The sequence below is a fragment of the Barbus barbus genome (genome assembly GCF_936440315.1).
Source record: "Barbus barbus genome assembly, chromosome: 20".
Classification (NCBI taxonomy): Eukaryota; Metazoa; Chordata; class Actinopteri; order Cypriniformes; family Cyprinidae; genus Barbus; species Barbus barbus.
The window spans coordinates 14495497-14511449 of NC_136748.1; the positions used below are offsets into that span (position 1 = coordinate 14495497).

A 15953-nucleotide genomic window follows, 5' to 3' on the forward strand; every position below is an offset into this window, starting at 1 on the left:
ACTGATAATAATAAGAAATATTTGAGTACCAAAGCAGCATATTATAACGAATTCTAAAGGCTCATGTGTCAACAGAGACTGTAATGGCTTCTGGAAATTTAAATTTAATACAATTTTACAACATCATTGTATTTTTGATCAAATAAATGCAGTATTGGTGAACATAAGACTTTAACGGATAGTTCACCCAAAAATGAAAATTCTGTCATTAATTACTCACCCTCATGTCGTTCCAAACCCGCAAGACCAAAAATATCTTAATTTGTGTTCCGAAGATGAGCAAAGGTCTTATTGGTTTGGAACGACATGGGGTGAGTAATTAATGATATAATTTTCATTTTTGGGTGAACTGTCCCTTTAAAAAACATAAAAAAATCCTACTGACACCAAAATTTTGATTAGTATATATATTTAATATTTGTTGCTAGGAAATATCCCATATTTAAGCAGGGTTGCAAACTTCATATAAAATAAATATTTAATTAAAAGTGTCCATAATTTGACCTCCTGAGCTTGATTGGCGTTTTCTGAAGTTTAAGCAGCCTTCACTGACCATTTTGTTTTGTTGATTTTTTTTGTTTTTATTTATATCTTAATTTTTAGACCTTATTTGTGGAACATGCCTTTTGTAATAGTGACATTTTGTTCATTTTGCTCTCATGTTGTTACAGTATATTATGTCAGACTCTAGATTAGTAGACTTCTTGAGATCTCGAAAGGCACAGAGAACCCCAGGATCTGAGTCAGCGTCTGGTCCTGTGCAAAGAGAAGACTTCCTGAATGAATCTCTGCCTAATAGCACGTCTCCACAGTTAGACCACACAATAAAAGCTCAGGAATCTCAGAGGGATACCATGGTGGATGATGAGGAAGGTGAGAATAAGCTTGTATCTCAACCTCCAATTACAGGTAAGTGAGTTCAGAGCTTGTTTAGCAGAGACAGATCACATCATGTACCATTGCATGGTGAATAAATGTTGTAAAAATTTTATTACACTATAAACCTACATATTTGAGATTTTTTTGTCATGCTACTACAGCATTGTTGCAACATTGCTTTAGTTTCAAGAAGAAAACTGAATTGGGACTTTGGACTGGTCTGCATGCATACAGCATTAGAAAGTAAAGCTAATGTACCGGATGTGGTCTTTTCAATCTTGTCAGCAAAAGCTGGATGTTTCCATTTCGTTTATTCACCCTCAGCTTGGAACTCGCACACATTCAGGACTGTTCACTTTGCAGATCTGTCCAGCTAAGCTGTGAGCCCTGCATGCTAAGGCAGATATATCAATTTCAATTAGTCTGATTACAGCAGAGTTAGCTAGAGCAAGCACCAATTTGTTTTAAGGTAATAGAGATAAGAGGAACTCATTGACATTTATGGATGAAGCACATCAGGGGGTACTGTTCAGAGAACAGTCCTTCCGTAGTTGCACTGCTGTCAGCATGAGGTACTGTGTATGTCAATATACATGGGAACTGGAATAGGCTGTTAAACTAACTGAAAGTCTAGCGTTTTTGTTGTTTTCTGTTACTATTAATCATTTATAATATTGGTGTTATTTATTATTTACAGAGGAGGAGCTGCCAATCAAGCCTCAAAAGGAATGGCTTCACATGGATAAGGTGGAGCAAGAAAAACTGGAATGGACAAGAGACCTTCCTGCACCCAGGAAGCAGAGCACCAAAAAGGTACAAACCACTAAATCTTAGGAAGTGCTTTATTTAGTTGTGCTTGTTAAGGCAAGCATCAGTAGAACTTACTTTTTATAAAACCCAAAACCCCAAAAATGGCACATACTGTAATACTGCATTGTTTGTGCTACAGACATGAATTATATTCGTCTTCTCAAAATTATGTAAAAATAATACATACAACTTACTTAGGCTGGGGGAAATGACCCAGATGATATCACGGTATGAGTCGTTTTATTTCACGGTAATGATATATCACAATATAGTTATTTTTGCTTTAAATAAGGTCTTTATTATATCAAAAGTTTTGATCCCATAGAAATTTCATAATTCTTGTCACCAGTGTCAATATCACAAAAACTAATACTAGCCTAAATTAAGAAACAAAAAAAAAACTCAAACTCATTTAAGACAGTCAGCGATTAAATAATAATAAAAAAAACTACCAGCAAAAGGACAAAAAAACTACAGTAGAACAAACAAATAAGAAATGCTGCATACATTGTATGAAATAATCAAATTTATAAAAACAACTCTGCATATTCATATTCATTTGTAAGTCGCTTTGGATAAAAGCGTCTGCTAAATGACTAAATAAATAAAAATATTCTTCACTGTCAATTAAATATATATTTCTTCTTATATTTAATTCAGACTTCCATTTCTGTAAAATTAAGTTATAACATTTTGAACAAAAATTACAAGGTCAAAACTAAACTTAAAAAGTGAAACATGCATGAAGCAAGATTTATAACATTATTTAAAAAATAGGGTGACATTTCATTTTATACTGACTTTAATAATGTTATTCTATGTATGTTCTTGTTTGCATGAATGCTTTATTAAAGGCTATGCAGGCACGTTTTGATTTTGCTGGCACTCTCATCCCACCCACCAAAGACTTGCCCACCCATTTAGGCCTGCATCACCATGGAGAGGAGCCAGAGGTGAGTGGGTTCGGCTGAATTCATCTGCTGGATTGTTTTTAGACTGGCAGCAAACTAGAACTGATGCCAGTACTTCTTTTAAAAGGTGTTTGTATTAGTCAAATGCAGACGTGTGTAGTTGTTGTATATGTGAAATACTAACTATAATTTTCTCTCTCCTTTGTTCCAGCTAGCTGGCTACTCACTGCAAGAGCTTTTCCTCCTCTCTCGCAGTCAGCTGAACCAACAGCGCAATCTGGCCATCAGCACTCTCGCTAATGTCCTGGCCAAAGTAACCAAACATTTTGAAATGAAAAGAAAAGTTCATTGAGTTGCTGTGAAAAGCTATTATATTTCCTGTAGATTTGAGTCCACAAAGATGGTATTATGAGAGAGTAAATGCTGGATCCTCTTAAAGATGCACATCTGTCTGTCTGTCTGGGTTAAAACATGTATATCAACGCTTTTTCATTGCTAATTATTTACTGATTGTCTTTAGTAAATCATGATTTGATTTTTAATGCCAAAAGAGGGTTTCTTTCTATGGCTGTAGATTTGTCTCTTATAAACACTGTACATGTGTTTTCCATCAGGCCCGGGCTGGTGTGTACATTTCCTCTCTGAAGGGCAGCGTCTTGTCTTCTTTACTGGATGCTGGAGTCCTCTTTCTTCTGCGGTTCTCCCTGGATGACAGTGTGGAGGTTGTTATGTCAGCAGCGGTGCATGCCTTGCGAGCTCTGCTGGTTTCATCTGACGATGAGGTAAGAGACAATCATCTCGCATATCGTTTATGCACTTTTGCCACAAGTAGTTACAAGTAACCACAACATTTCCGATTTGTCTCATCCTAGGAGTGCTTGGATAATGCCTTCTCATGGCTGCTCGGGATGGCAACCTTTCCTTTACTGCCTACTGCTCAGGAGGATGAGGACGAGGATGATGAAGGCTTGGATGAGACCATGAAAGAAACTGCTAAAGAGAAAGAAGAAAAAAAAACAGATCATGATGTTGCTAGGCAGGATGTTGTCAAGGTAACTGGGCTCTAAGATTGCTCTCTTTCTACAAAGTTAGTAGTTGCTTATGCAGAATTACTGAAATTTCTGTGTTTTTGTCATCAGGGCTTTCTGAAGATGCAGGGTCTTTCTCGACTGCGGTACATCCTGGAGGTGGTGCGGCCCTCACCCCGGTTTGTTCTTGATATTCTGGAGGTTCTGATCCGAATCGCTCGCCACTCGACTGCTGCAGCAACACAGGTAGATTAATTCTGAACCACTGTTATTTTATACCCTAGTAAAAAAGTTATATATTTAAAATATATTTATTTTATACTAAGTATATTTCAATTCTATTAATATATTTACTGACATATCGCTTGAAACTTACTGATATAAAAATGATAATTTAACTGTATTTGGAGTACTACTTGTACACAATGCACATTTCTTAATATTAAGCTTAAAAAGTGTTTTAATGTCAGTATTAATAAGGATTGTATGATCTCTGTATAATATCATTTAAATGCAGGATATTTAAAGTGTACCTGAAGTATGCATCCAATAGTTCCACTTTAGCAGAATCACATATACTTCAGTATATCTTTAGTTGGACTTCAGCACTACTTCTGCACAATTAAATTGCATTAAGCACAAAATTAGTAATTGCAGGGTATTTTTATTAAGTGCATAAATATGTAAATGTATTTGTAGTATAGTCAGCGTGAAATAAACATATTTCAAATATATTTCTGTGTTTATTTATATTTATATATATATATATATATATATATATATATATATATATATATATATATATATATGTGTGTGTGTTATGGTATTTATTAATATTTTGGATTCACTTTTATTTTCATTTTCATTTTAGTAGCATTATAATGTGCTATTGTCATTTTTATTTACTTATTTTTTTATATTATTTTAATTTCCGTTTAGTACTTCACCTTCTCTATTTCAGTTAGTTGCCAATTCATCAATTTTTCTGATCTAATATTCATGCTTTATTTTAATTACTGAAAATGATTATTAATAGGTTTACTTTTAGTTAACAATAATAACACTGTTCTGAACCCTCTGAACTTTGCTATTACCTTATGATCTGAACTTCAGTGCTACATTTTGTTTTTACTTTATTTGTAAACTACACATTGTTTGCACAGATATTTCAGATTTTTTCATTCAAATTCAAACCTTTTTCTCTCTCAGGTCCTGGACTGTCCGAGGCTAATGAACACTGTGATTTCTGAGTTTCTTCCCTGCTCCTGGGCTCCTGCCACCTCACAGGCTCCGTCCTCTTTGTATGGGCTCCCTGTTGCCTTGGCGATGAAGCTGCTTCGTGTTTTAGCAAGTGCTGGGAGGCATGCTTGTGCTAGAATAGTAAGTATCCACTAAATTGTGTAGGTTAAAGGTCCCATGACATGCTGTTTTTTGGATGCTTTTATATAGGCCTAAGTGGTCCCTAGTACTGTATCTGAAGTCTCGTTCCCGAAATTCAGCCTTGGTGCAGAATTTCAGGCACTATAAGCCAATCCCACAATGAGCTTTCCTTAGGACGAGCCATTTCTGTGTCTGTAGCTTTAAATGCTAATGAGGAGGAGAGAGGCGGGGCAAGGTGGAGGGTGGGTGTGTGGCCTTAACCAGCTTGCGCCACGGTACCATGCACTACTGTTGACAGTGGATGTATGGCAATGGCTCGTAGACACGCAGTCCTTCAAGCTTTTCGGTTTGACCCAGAATCTGATCCGGATGGAGAAGCACCGGATGAAGAAGTTGCAACTCAGTGGCTACAGCAGGACGTCTCCGAATGGTTAGTTTAAAATATTGTGTCTGGATACGGTCAGTGTTTCCCACACATAGACTTTACCTGGGTGGACCGTAACAATATCCACCGCCCGCTGCCATCAGCTCCCGCATCTCTCACACACACGAGCGTGACTTTAGCACAATATTTAGTAACTTTCAGACCCTTTAGGCGGCTTTTTTTCCCATAACGGGTACATACTAACAAACCTAGCGACTTAAAAAAAACCCTTATCATTCAGTTGGAAGATGCCTCCAGTACTGCCCCGCGAGCGCGAGGTCTCTCTCCCGGCGCAGTGTCGCCTCTCTCGGCATTTGATCTGAGCAGCGAGTGGCAGAGAAGTAACGCTTTCAGTTTGCTGTAAAGCAGCAGACTCATCAATAAATCATTTACAAAACAGCGTTTCCAAGCACTTGTCACTTACTGACTGTTTGGACTTTTAAATATGAACATAATTTGTCTGTTAATATGCGCAGTTTATTACTCAGACGCAAAACAATACTTCGCTCGTTTGCAAGCCATGATGTCTCTCGCTCGCCTCGCACGGTCGTAGCTCATTTTCTCATGGGCAGGCAAAGCAGAGAAAGGGGAGGTAACCTTTCCCCTGTATGACAACATAAGGGGAAGATTCCAGATCGGGCCATCTGAGCTTTCATTTTCTCAAAGGCCAAGCAGGATACCCAGAGCTCGGTTTACACCTATCGCCATTTCTAGCCACTGGGGGACTATAGTCAGGCTAGGGGAACTCATATTAATGTTAAAAAACCTCATAAAGTGAAATTTTCATGCCATGGGACCTTTAACAGTGTCAAGCACCCACTAATAATAAATAATTATAATACTTATTGCAAGATTGACAGGTCTGCCACCCACTTTAGTAAATGAGTATGATACTTATTAAAACAAGTGACAGGTCTTCTACTCGGATATCAAACCATATGTGACCCTGGACCACAAAACCAGTCTTAAGTCGCTGGAGTATATTTGTAGCAATAGCCAAAAATACATTGTATGGGTCAAAATGATCCATTTTGCTTTTATGCCAAAAATCATTAGGATATTAAGTAAAGATCATGTTCCATGAAGATATTTTGTAAATTTCCTACTGTAAATATATTAAAACTTCATTTGGACAATTTTAAAGGAGATTTTCTGAGTATTTTGATTTTTTTGCATCCTCAGATTCCAGATTTTCAAATAGTTGTATCTCGGCCAAATATGGTCTGATCCTAACAAACCATACTTCAATGGAAAGCTTGTTTATTCAGTCAAAAATCGACCCTTATGACTGGTTTTGTGGTCCAGGGTCACATCTTGTTGTGCTGAAATATGTTTGTATATAGTCTTGCTGTGGGCTACTATGCTTTATTGATGTCAAATAGGAATAATTTGGTTAAAGTAAAAATTATTTTTTTTCTAAACTAAAACTTCCTTAAGGGTTTTCTTATACTCTAAAATTGTAAATTTTACTATATACTATCTGAAAGTCAAGCTTGGCTGTAATTAGTCTGTGTCTTAGCTGAACTCTCTAGGAGGGAAGGAGGTTTTGTCTCGTTTCGTGGTTTTGGAACCATCAGAGATGTTGCTGGAAGCAGGTGAAGCTCTTCGCTGCAGTACAGAGGCGCTGAGGCTGTTTGCAGTGGCTGCCAGCTACGGACAGGCTTGCAATCTGTACACGTGAGGAGGACCAGCCACTTTACACTTCAAAATACAGTGGAAATTATGAATATACAATGTATTCAAAGCATGTGATTGTAGTGACAGATTGTGAATGTGTGCATCATTCCAGGGACCTGTATCTTGTGCTGGTGAAGAGGTTGCAGGCTGGGAACCGGCCGTGTGCTTCATCTGAGGCTGTGCTGCTTCTGGAGCTTGACCGATTCAGGGCTCTGCTCGTGCTGCTGACTCAGATCACTCAAACGGCAGGATGCCATGAAGAACTGCAGAGAGACCTAGTCAGGTGAGACTACAATTTTACGATGTAACCATTGTAGCAAACAATGTCCAAATTTATCAACAATTGCACATTATATAAATAAAAAAATGTATACTATTATTAAATGTTAATAGAGTGTATGTATTTGATTGCTACTTTTCATAATTTAAGAAATGCTTCAAAACTATTAATATACACTACCGTTCAGATGTTAGGGGTTGATAGGATTTTTTTTTTTTTTTTTTTTTTTTTTAAGAATTCTTTTATTTTCACTGGATTTCTGATTAAAAATTCAGTAGTGTTGTGAAATATTATTACAACTTAAAATAACAATTTTATACTTTAAAATGTAATTTATTCCTGTGATTGCAAAGTTGCATTTTCAGCAGCCATTACTCCAGTCTTCAGTGCCACATGATCCTTCAGAAATCATTCTAATATGCTGATCAAGAAACATTTCTTATTATAATCCATGTTGAAAACAGATCTGCTGCTTATATTTTATTCATTACTTTAGAATATTTTTGTGATTTTTTTTTTAATTAATAGAAAGTTTAAAAGAACAGCATGTATTTGAAATATAAATCTTTTGTAAAATGGAAAAGTGCACTAATTAAGTGATTTCATGGATTCTTTAAAAATAACTAGAAAGAGATTTTGAACTATTCTCTGTTTGATTAAGTTTTACAGTTTGTCTGGAACTTTGAAAAACTTGGTAGGATTGACAGCTGTTAGTGTTTTGATTTTTATTAAGATAAATATGTACCACCATAATATATGTCTTGCTTTATTAATATTAATATTGCAGTTTCATTTGTGTGCTATGAATTTTGGATATGGCCTTGAGCTGATTCTCTGTGTGTTGACAGTACTCAGGGTACAGAGTGTCCTCCACCTCCTCTGGTTGTATGGAGTCATGTGACGGGTCTCCAGCCCACTATCATTAGCTCTCTCAAGGGCTGTGTGAGAGCACTCAGTGGCCCGGTTCAAATGTCAAGTGCTTTGATTCTGCTTCCATCCTACCTGCTCTACGTGGAGGCGTATTATTCACAGCTCTGTGTACAAGTAGGTATTAATACGAAAGAAATAAGCATCAAAGCCAGTGTCACACCATCCCCCTAAACAAGGTTATTTTAAAAACAGCCTTTTCTTCTGGCGACATGTAAAATCTACCTAAAGCTTATATTTAGCCACTTTTAAATACACAATTTACATATTAAATGCCTTGAAAAGTTGATCAATAAATGCGTAGATGATATGTTAGGACATGAGGAGCTCAACTCAGAATCAAAGTGGATAATCAGTGGCTTCTTTTAGATCCAAACTGCCCTTTATCAAAGCTTCTGGTGTGATAAACACCAAAATATTAAGCACATTATTCAGCACATTCAGTCAGATCCCTCAAGGCAGGATAATGCTGTCTGCACAAAATAGCTGCTGATAATGTATCTTCACAAAAAAGCATTTTTATGTTTTTTTTTGTTTTAGTTTTTTTTACATTGCTAGTAGAAATTAAGTGCCATTCACAGCCTTGCATACTTTTTTCTTTCATATATTTATCCCTTTGGATTATATTAAAATGTAGTTGTAGTAACTTAAACTCTTAGCGCAAATGGGCCTAATTACAGATATTTTAAATAATTACGATCCTTTGCATATGTAATGTGAATGATCTGATCTGATTCCTTTGTCAGAGCTCTTTCCAGCTGGTGCAGTGTCTACAGGAACTCGAGTCACTAACTTCAGACGTGCTTCTACCATTGATATCCCATCAGGCCATGCAAAATATAACCAGCAGCTTTAGGTACAGTGAACTCTTACTGAGATTTCCTGAGATTAGCTACATCTGTGACTATATATATCCTATGAATTCATGTTTTTTTTTTTTTTAACAAATCAGTTATTAACTTTAGAAATCTATTGACCAATAGTTTCTGCATTAAGAGAATTAAACATATCTACAACAATATATAATATATAATATAATATATATAATAAAATATAATTAGTCCTGTTAAATGATTAATTGCATCCAAAATAAAAGATTTTGTTTACATGTGTGTGTACTGTGTATGTCTTATAGATGCACACACATGCATGTATATTTTTAAGCAAATGTGTTTTTATATTAAATGTATTTAATATAAATATATACATGTACAATATATACATAATATAAATATATACATGTAAATACGTGTAAATATTTTCTAAATAATTCTGTATGCGTGAGTATTTATATATACAGAATAAATATACACAGTACACGCATACATTATGTAAACAAAATTTGTATTTTGGATGGGATTAATCTTATGACCACACTAAATATAATATAATATAAAATAACAATAAAATAAAATAATATAATTTTAATAAAATAATAATTGTAGTGACTTTTTTTGTTTTGTAAGATTAGTAAAATTTGTAATCATTTTACAATTATAATAACTTTATTTGTGGCGTTGCAGTGTACATGCACAATAAAATGACTAATATATGACTGTTTGTTTTTCTTTACAATTTACTTGTTTGCTCAAAGAATCAACTAAAATATATTTACTGAATTCTATTGGAGGTGATTATAATTTTTTTTAGAAGTTTAATTGTGTGTTGTATTGTTTTTGCCATTAATATAGTCATTAACGCTCATATGGGAAATAAATTACTATAAATAAATAAGACTATGCTTATACTGTATGTCAGATCTAAGAATTTGATTTTTTAATCATAATTTAAAGTCTATAGTGATCATTTTGAGCCATACAAAAAGAACAGATATTGTATAATTGGAACATAATAGTGATTATGTTCTCTTCTCCTGCTGCAGGTCCGGCTCTGAGATCTGTAACCCCGGGCTGAGTGCAGCTGGTGGGGAGGTCGTCCCCAGTCTGCCAGGCCTGGACTGCTCGAGGATGAAGACCTCCAGCACAATGGCAGGGTCCAACTCCCCTCTGCCTCTCCCTACTGCCCTCCTATACCTGCTGAACACCATCACCTCCATCCACAAAGGCTTAATAAAGAAGGTCAATTAATTTAGATGGTAAATCCCGAAAAAAGAGCTGAGATAAACTTGGTGGTAAATTTCCTTCTCTTGCCTCTCATCAGTTCAGTCCTCTCTTCCTCTCGGACTCTGTACTGAGTTATCTGCGGTCTTGCATCGGAGCCATGCCCTCTGTTTCTCACATGAGTGCCTGGATATTACGCCATGAGCACCACCTGCTGTATCTGCTACTCAGACTGGCTCACAAGCTGGTAACTGCAACCTCTGCATTTAACAAATTTGCATACATTTTATGCACACACACACATATATTTATATATATAATTTAAATTATAATTGTAATTATTTTAAATAATTATATATGTATGTAATATATTGAATATACTTAAATTAGAAAATACAAATATTGTTTTAATTTCTTTGCTTGATAAATGCAATACATTGAGTTAAATTAACATTAACTAAGCTTGAAACAGAAAATATAAGTCTCAAATATGCTGGTTTTATTTGAAAAGCATTTGGTTAGTTAATGAAATGAATTGTAATGCCTTACTTTTATTGTGACTTAATTCTTTTTAGGTTCCAGTTGACCCAGAGGTGGCCAAACACGCCACCTTGTTCCACCAAGTATCGCTGGCTCTAGTGTCCTGGCTGCTGCCTGGCAGTGAATATCTGGCACATGAACTCATGTCTGTCATGACCTTCAGTCACAGCCTCCTTCCGTAAGTCTCTGATGTTTGCCGTAAAGCTCTCGTTTGTCTCATAGATTGTATGATTACAATGACTTCAGTCACACAATATATGCACATTTTGTTATATAGTGGCCCCAGACACATAGACGTTATACATCAACTTGACATCAGTTGTTTAAACATAAATGGAAAAAAAATACTTATGGAAAGGGCATAATTTGTTAGCAGATGCTTCCTTTTTCCAAATCTTTTTTGAGGTTTTGAGCCTGGGTAATTAGATTTGATCTCATATTATAGTGCTCATCATATTGATTGTATACTCTTTTTGTTCAGATGCTTTTCTGATTTTAAATAAGAGTATCAAACATGCTTTAAATGCATTTATGGTTCATTTTTAATTGATTCCGTGTAAAAAAAAAGAAAGAAAAAAGTGAACTGTGAAATCCCAGCTTCATCAAGCTGTAGATTCACTTCACACTCACAAGAGAGCAGCAAACTGCACATTTCAGACAGAATGTAGCAGGTCTTTGCATGGACAGTTTATTCTGGTTTATGTTTCTTTTTTTATTTATTGGTATATGTTTGTCATTTTTTTTTTAAAATGGATCTATGGTATTTTATTCTGTCTGTTTTTTTAAACACTATCGTTCAGAAGTTGGGGTCAGTAAAGGCAACTAATGGTTACGGCAGATTTCCATTTCAAATAAATCTTTTGTACTTTATTGATCAAAAAATATTCAGCAGAACTATTTTCAAAATTAATAATAAGAAATGGTTCTTAAGCATCAAATCAATATATTAGAATGATTTCTGAAGGAAGAAAATTTTACCGATCCCAAACTTAGTAGTAGGCCTATATGTTACAATAAAAGCACAACAAGGATTATGTTTATGAGAAATATATTGTTGTCGTGGAAATTAACTGCTGTAATATGACATGGTTTTGTTCTTATTGTTAGGGAGGGTGTCTGTGATGAACCAGAGGTGGCTGCATTGGCTGAGTTGCAGCTTAAAGACAGGACTTCACCTGTCGTTGGTGCTCTGCTGTGTGACGCTCTCCATCATTTGCCCTCCATCCGTGGTTGTTATCTCACCCACCTTACACACATGGAATCCTCTGTCCTTTCATCCCGTGACCGGTACCTCGGCCGTACGCCCTTTGTCAGCTCTCATCTCCTACCTGAACTTACCGGCCCCACCCTGCCTTCTGACTGGCCCTTCTTACCGCTCATAAGTCTCTATGAGCGAATGGGGCTGTCAGCTGGTGGTGGGCATCAGGTTGAGTCTCTTCCAGCGGGGTCAGTGCAGTCAGTCACTCAATGCCTTCAATGGCTGCTTGTTCTGGAGAGTTGGAGGGAGCAAGCGCTCACGGCAGTGCCACCGGTGGCTAAGTTAGCTCGGCTAGCCTGTGTCTTTCTGTGCTCCAGTGACCTCTTCCTGGAGCGGCCTGTGAAAGAGCTTACTTGGACGCTGTTTCGCAGGCTAACACGGCCAGCTCAGCTTGAGGCGCTGGATCTGGGCTCACCTCCACCAGGCCTGGCTTCCTTTCATGACCTGTATTCGGATCTGCTGGCGCAGTATGAGGCTGTGTCATTCGGTGACCCGCTCTTTGGCTGCTTCATGCTTTTGCCTCTACAGCGGCGCTACAGTGTCACCATGAGACTGGCTGTGTTTGGAGAACATGTGGGAATGTTGCGATCGCTGGGGGTCTCGCTACAGCAGGTAAGGGGTGTCTTTTTGTCAAGTGACCTATGCACAGATAAGGCATAATGGAAACATGACTGCACTTTTGTCTTTGCAATTCTGGGCATCTGGAGCTGTTATCCAATTCAGACTGAGATATTTCAGTTATAAAGTGCAGTGCACAACATCAGATGATTTGAGTTGGGAAAGTCTAATTTAGTAAAAAAAATAAATAAAATGGTTTGTTTATAATCTACCAAAAATATCTTAATTGCAGCGATGCATGAAATTAGTGTGGTGAATAGTAAGAATTTATTTACTTGTTTTGTTGCCAATATAAAATTAGGCAACATTGTGAATATTGCTTAGATTTTGATGTACTTTTTGTTTGCCATTAAAGGGGTCATGAATTGAGAAAGCAGAATTCCCTTGATCGTTTGATATATAAGAGGTCATTGGACTGTAAAAACATCCTGTAAGTTTCAGAACTCAAATCTTTGTTGTTCGTCTAAAAACAGCTTGTATTGAAGGCTTGTGGAATGTTCTACTCTAGAGTGGATAAGCACCGTCTCCTCAGAAGAAGATCGACATCACTGTCTGTTTAGCCCCTCCCACCAATTCGCGCATGTAGTGTTTACGAGAGAGGTGAACGCACAGGTCTATGCATAAATCAAAAGCTTGAAACTAAAGACGATGCTGTGCCGACTATATTGGATCCGACAGTTATGTCGCAACACAAGTGTGGGTAACTGTTTTCATTACGTGGTTACTATTGCTTCGTCTCTTCTTACAGATCGTTTGATATGTATTGAGTTATTTAAGCATTTTTGATCTAAATCACAGCAGCGTCAGTCTCTCAAACATTCACAACTATTAGCCAATCATAGCAGAGGGCATTTACTTTCAGTCTAAAATCCACCACACCTATTCAAACGGAGCGTTCTGATGAGGGGGGTCAAAACAGGATAGAAAATAGCCTATTACTTCTAAATTCTGTTTTTGATGTAAAAATATTGATAACATTATAAGTGGACCTCAGAAAACAGTACAAAATATTAAACAAAGGGAGTTCATGATCCCTTTAACATTCCTAAAATAGTAGTCAAACTTCCATTCCTTCGTCTAATGTGCATCAAGAGTTTAAAGAGAATAGTTCACGCAAAATTGAAAATTGTCATCATTTATTCACGCGTTCCAAACCTTTACTCACATTCTCATCTTTGGAATGCATATTTTTAATGAAACCTGTTTTAGTTTAAGTCTTCAAGTTCATAAAGAGATCATAAAAGTAATCTCATCTCATGAGTTGGATCTCATGCACAGGTTATTACAAATGTCATCAGAGAACCGTTGTAGTTACGAGGCAGAGGGAAAGTTATTTTGATAGTTTGCTGCTACATTTTTATCGCAAACCAATTAAAGCGGTCTCCATCTGAAATTTGATTTGTTTGTTCTTTACAGCTGCCTATTCCACTGGAGAAGTTCACGTCCCCCATGGAGGACTCCCTTCCTCTGTTGTGGCTGTATTTTCGAGCACTAGTAACTGAAGAGTAACTGGTGTCCTGTACTTTATGTGGTGGCTGTTGCCCACCTCAATGCATTTATCTTCTCCCAGGATGCAGTGGCAGAGGTAAATTACCTGTGCAACAAGACCAGTGTTATTTTTGTATTATTTATTAATTAGTAATGTGAATTAGCTTTTATTTTAATATTTTCATTTTTCAGGGTTTTTTTTTTAAGCACATCCCATTTCCCTTACTCTAGTTTAAGTTTTAGTTATTTTGTTATGGGCTTTTGTAAATTAAATTATTATTATTATTTTTTTTTAAAGAACTTCAACTTATGTATTTCAGTTACTTGCCAAGGCAAAATTGCAAATTTTAGTTTGTTTTACTTCTAATACTTGTAGCATAGTATTTTGAAATCTCTTTTTTTTTTTTTTTTTTTTAGTTAAAAGTAACAGTACTGAACAAGACCAGTGTAACAAAAAAGCATTTAACAATGTTCAAGCTGCTCTTTCCATGTAATAAAAATCAACTGTTAGAGGCTGTCAATCTCCAGAAATAAAAGTAGTTAGTGTGACTTGTGCATTATATTCCAAGTCTACTGAAGCGATATAATTGCCTAATGTGAGGAAAATGCCAAAATGTAGGTTATGCAATTTAAGGCAACAGAGCAAATGCACTTTATGCAAATTCACAGACTGGTGTGATTGGTCTCCTGATACAGAATACGAAACTATAGTCTAGGTGACATTTGAGGTGGTTTTTTTTTTTTTTTCAGGGGAAACTATAATTTATATATGCAAGCACTCTGTCACACAATCCCAAATGGAGTGGTTGGGTTTGAAATATGTCTGACGAGTGAAGCAAGTGTGATCGATGGTCTTTTAGTTGTCTTATTCTGTCATTGTGCTGTGAGTTATGACTGACTTGACTTGCACGCTCTGTAGAAGGTGGAGGCGGCACGCCAGAGCCTGCTCAGAAAGACCTACTTCCTGACAGATGAGGTACCGTCAGGCATTTGCCTCTACTTTAAAAAGATTCAATTTCCTGGATCTGCTATTATCTCCACTACACTATATCTCTCTTGATGTTCTCACCTTTCCCGGTTTTGTGTATCTTTCAGTGACATGTCTGGTTTCTTTGTTTCTCCAGGTGTTAAAGAACCACCTGCTTCTTTTTCAGCTGCCCCAGCAGAATTCAGAGCTGGGCTTCAGCATCAATGAACAGCTGCCCCCCATTCGTGCCCGCAGGTTGGAAAGCATTGTGGGAACAGAGGTAAAGGGTGAAGAAAGGTGAAAAAGGAAAAATCCTCTCCCACAGTTTTGTATGTGATTTGTGAACTACCATCCTCAAATCTGTGGTTTTTGGCTTGTTAGGAACACGTGGCATAGACTTTAAAATAAATATTTAGTTTCTTGTGGATATGGTGTGGTTAGCTTTCTTTATTTCTTTCTTTCTATCTTTTTCTCTTTAAATTTCTATCCCTATCTGGATAGTAGTTATTTGACATGGGGATTTCAGACAAATCCATAATTTACAGGGGTTAGTCAGTTATTTTATTTCCACCCGAATCTGAAATGTTAGGGTTTTTTCTCCCTCTATCCACAAAACTCCCAGCCAAATTATACTGTTTTTGGACAAACACCAGGGTCGTGTGGTAATTGAAATTCTAAGTTTAAAAGCAGGAAGTAATCCAGCAGT

At 36.5% G+C, this 15953-nt stretch overlaps 1 protein-coding gene across 1 annotated transcript; it reads left to right on the top strand.

Moving 5' to 3' along the window:
• Nucleotides 1-677: 677 nt before the first annotated feature.
• LOC306886724 (RNA polymerase II-associated protein 1-like) lies at nucleotides 678-15672 on the top strand (the record flags this gene model as incomplete). The annotated part of the gene is given in 20 exon segments (XM_079444048.1): nucleotides 678-909; nucleotides 1577-1692; nucleotides 2544-2642; nucleotides 2812-2913; nucleotides 3215-3382; nucleotides 3473-3652; nucleotides 3740-3874; nucleotides 4838-5008; nucleotides 6952-7109; nucleotides 7222-7392; nucleotides 8238-8433; nucleotides 9063-9172; nucleotides 10199-10394; nucleotides 10477-10623; nucleotides 10952-11094; nucleotides 12024-12786; nucleotides 14209-14291; nucleotides 14293-14377; nucleotides 15200-15256; nucleotides 15405-15672. Coding segments are annotated over 20 exon segments (3456 nt in total). The 3' UTR covers nucleotides 15549-15672.
• Between the last annotated feature and the right edge of the window lie 281 nt (nucleotides 15673-15953).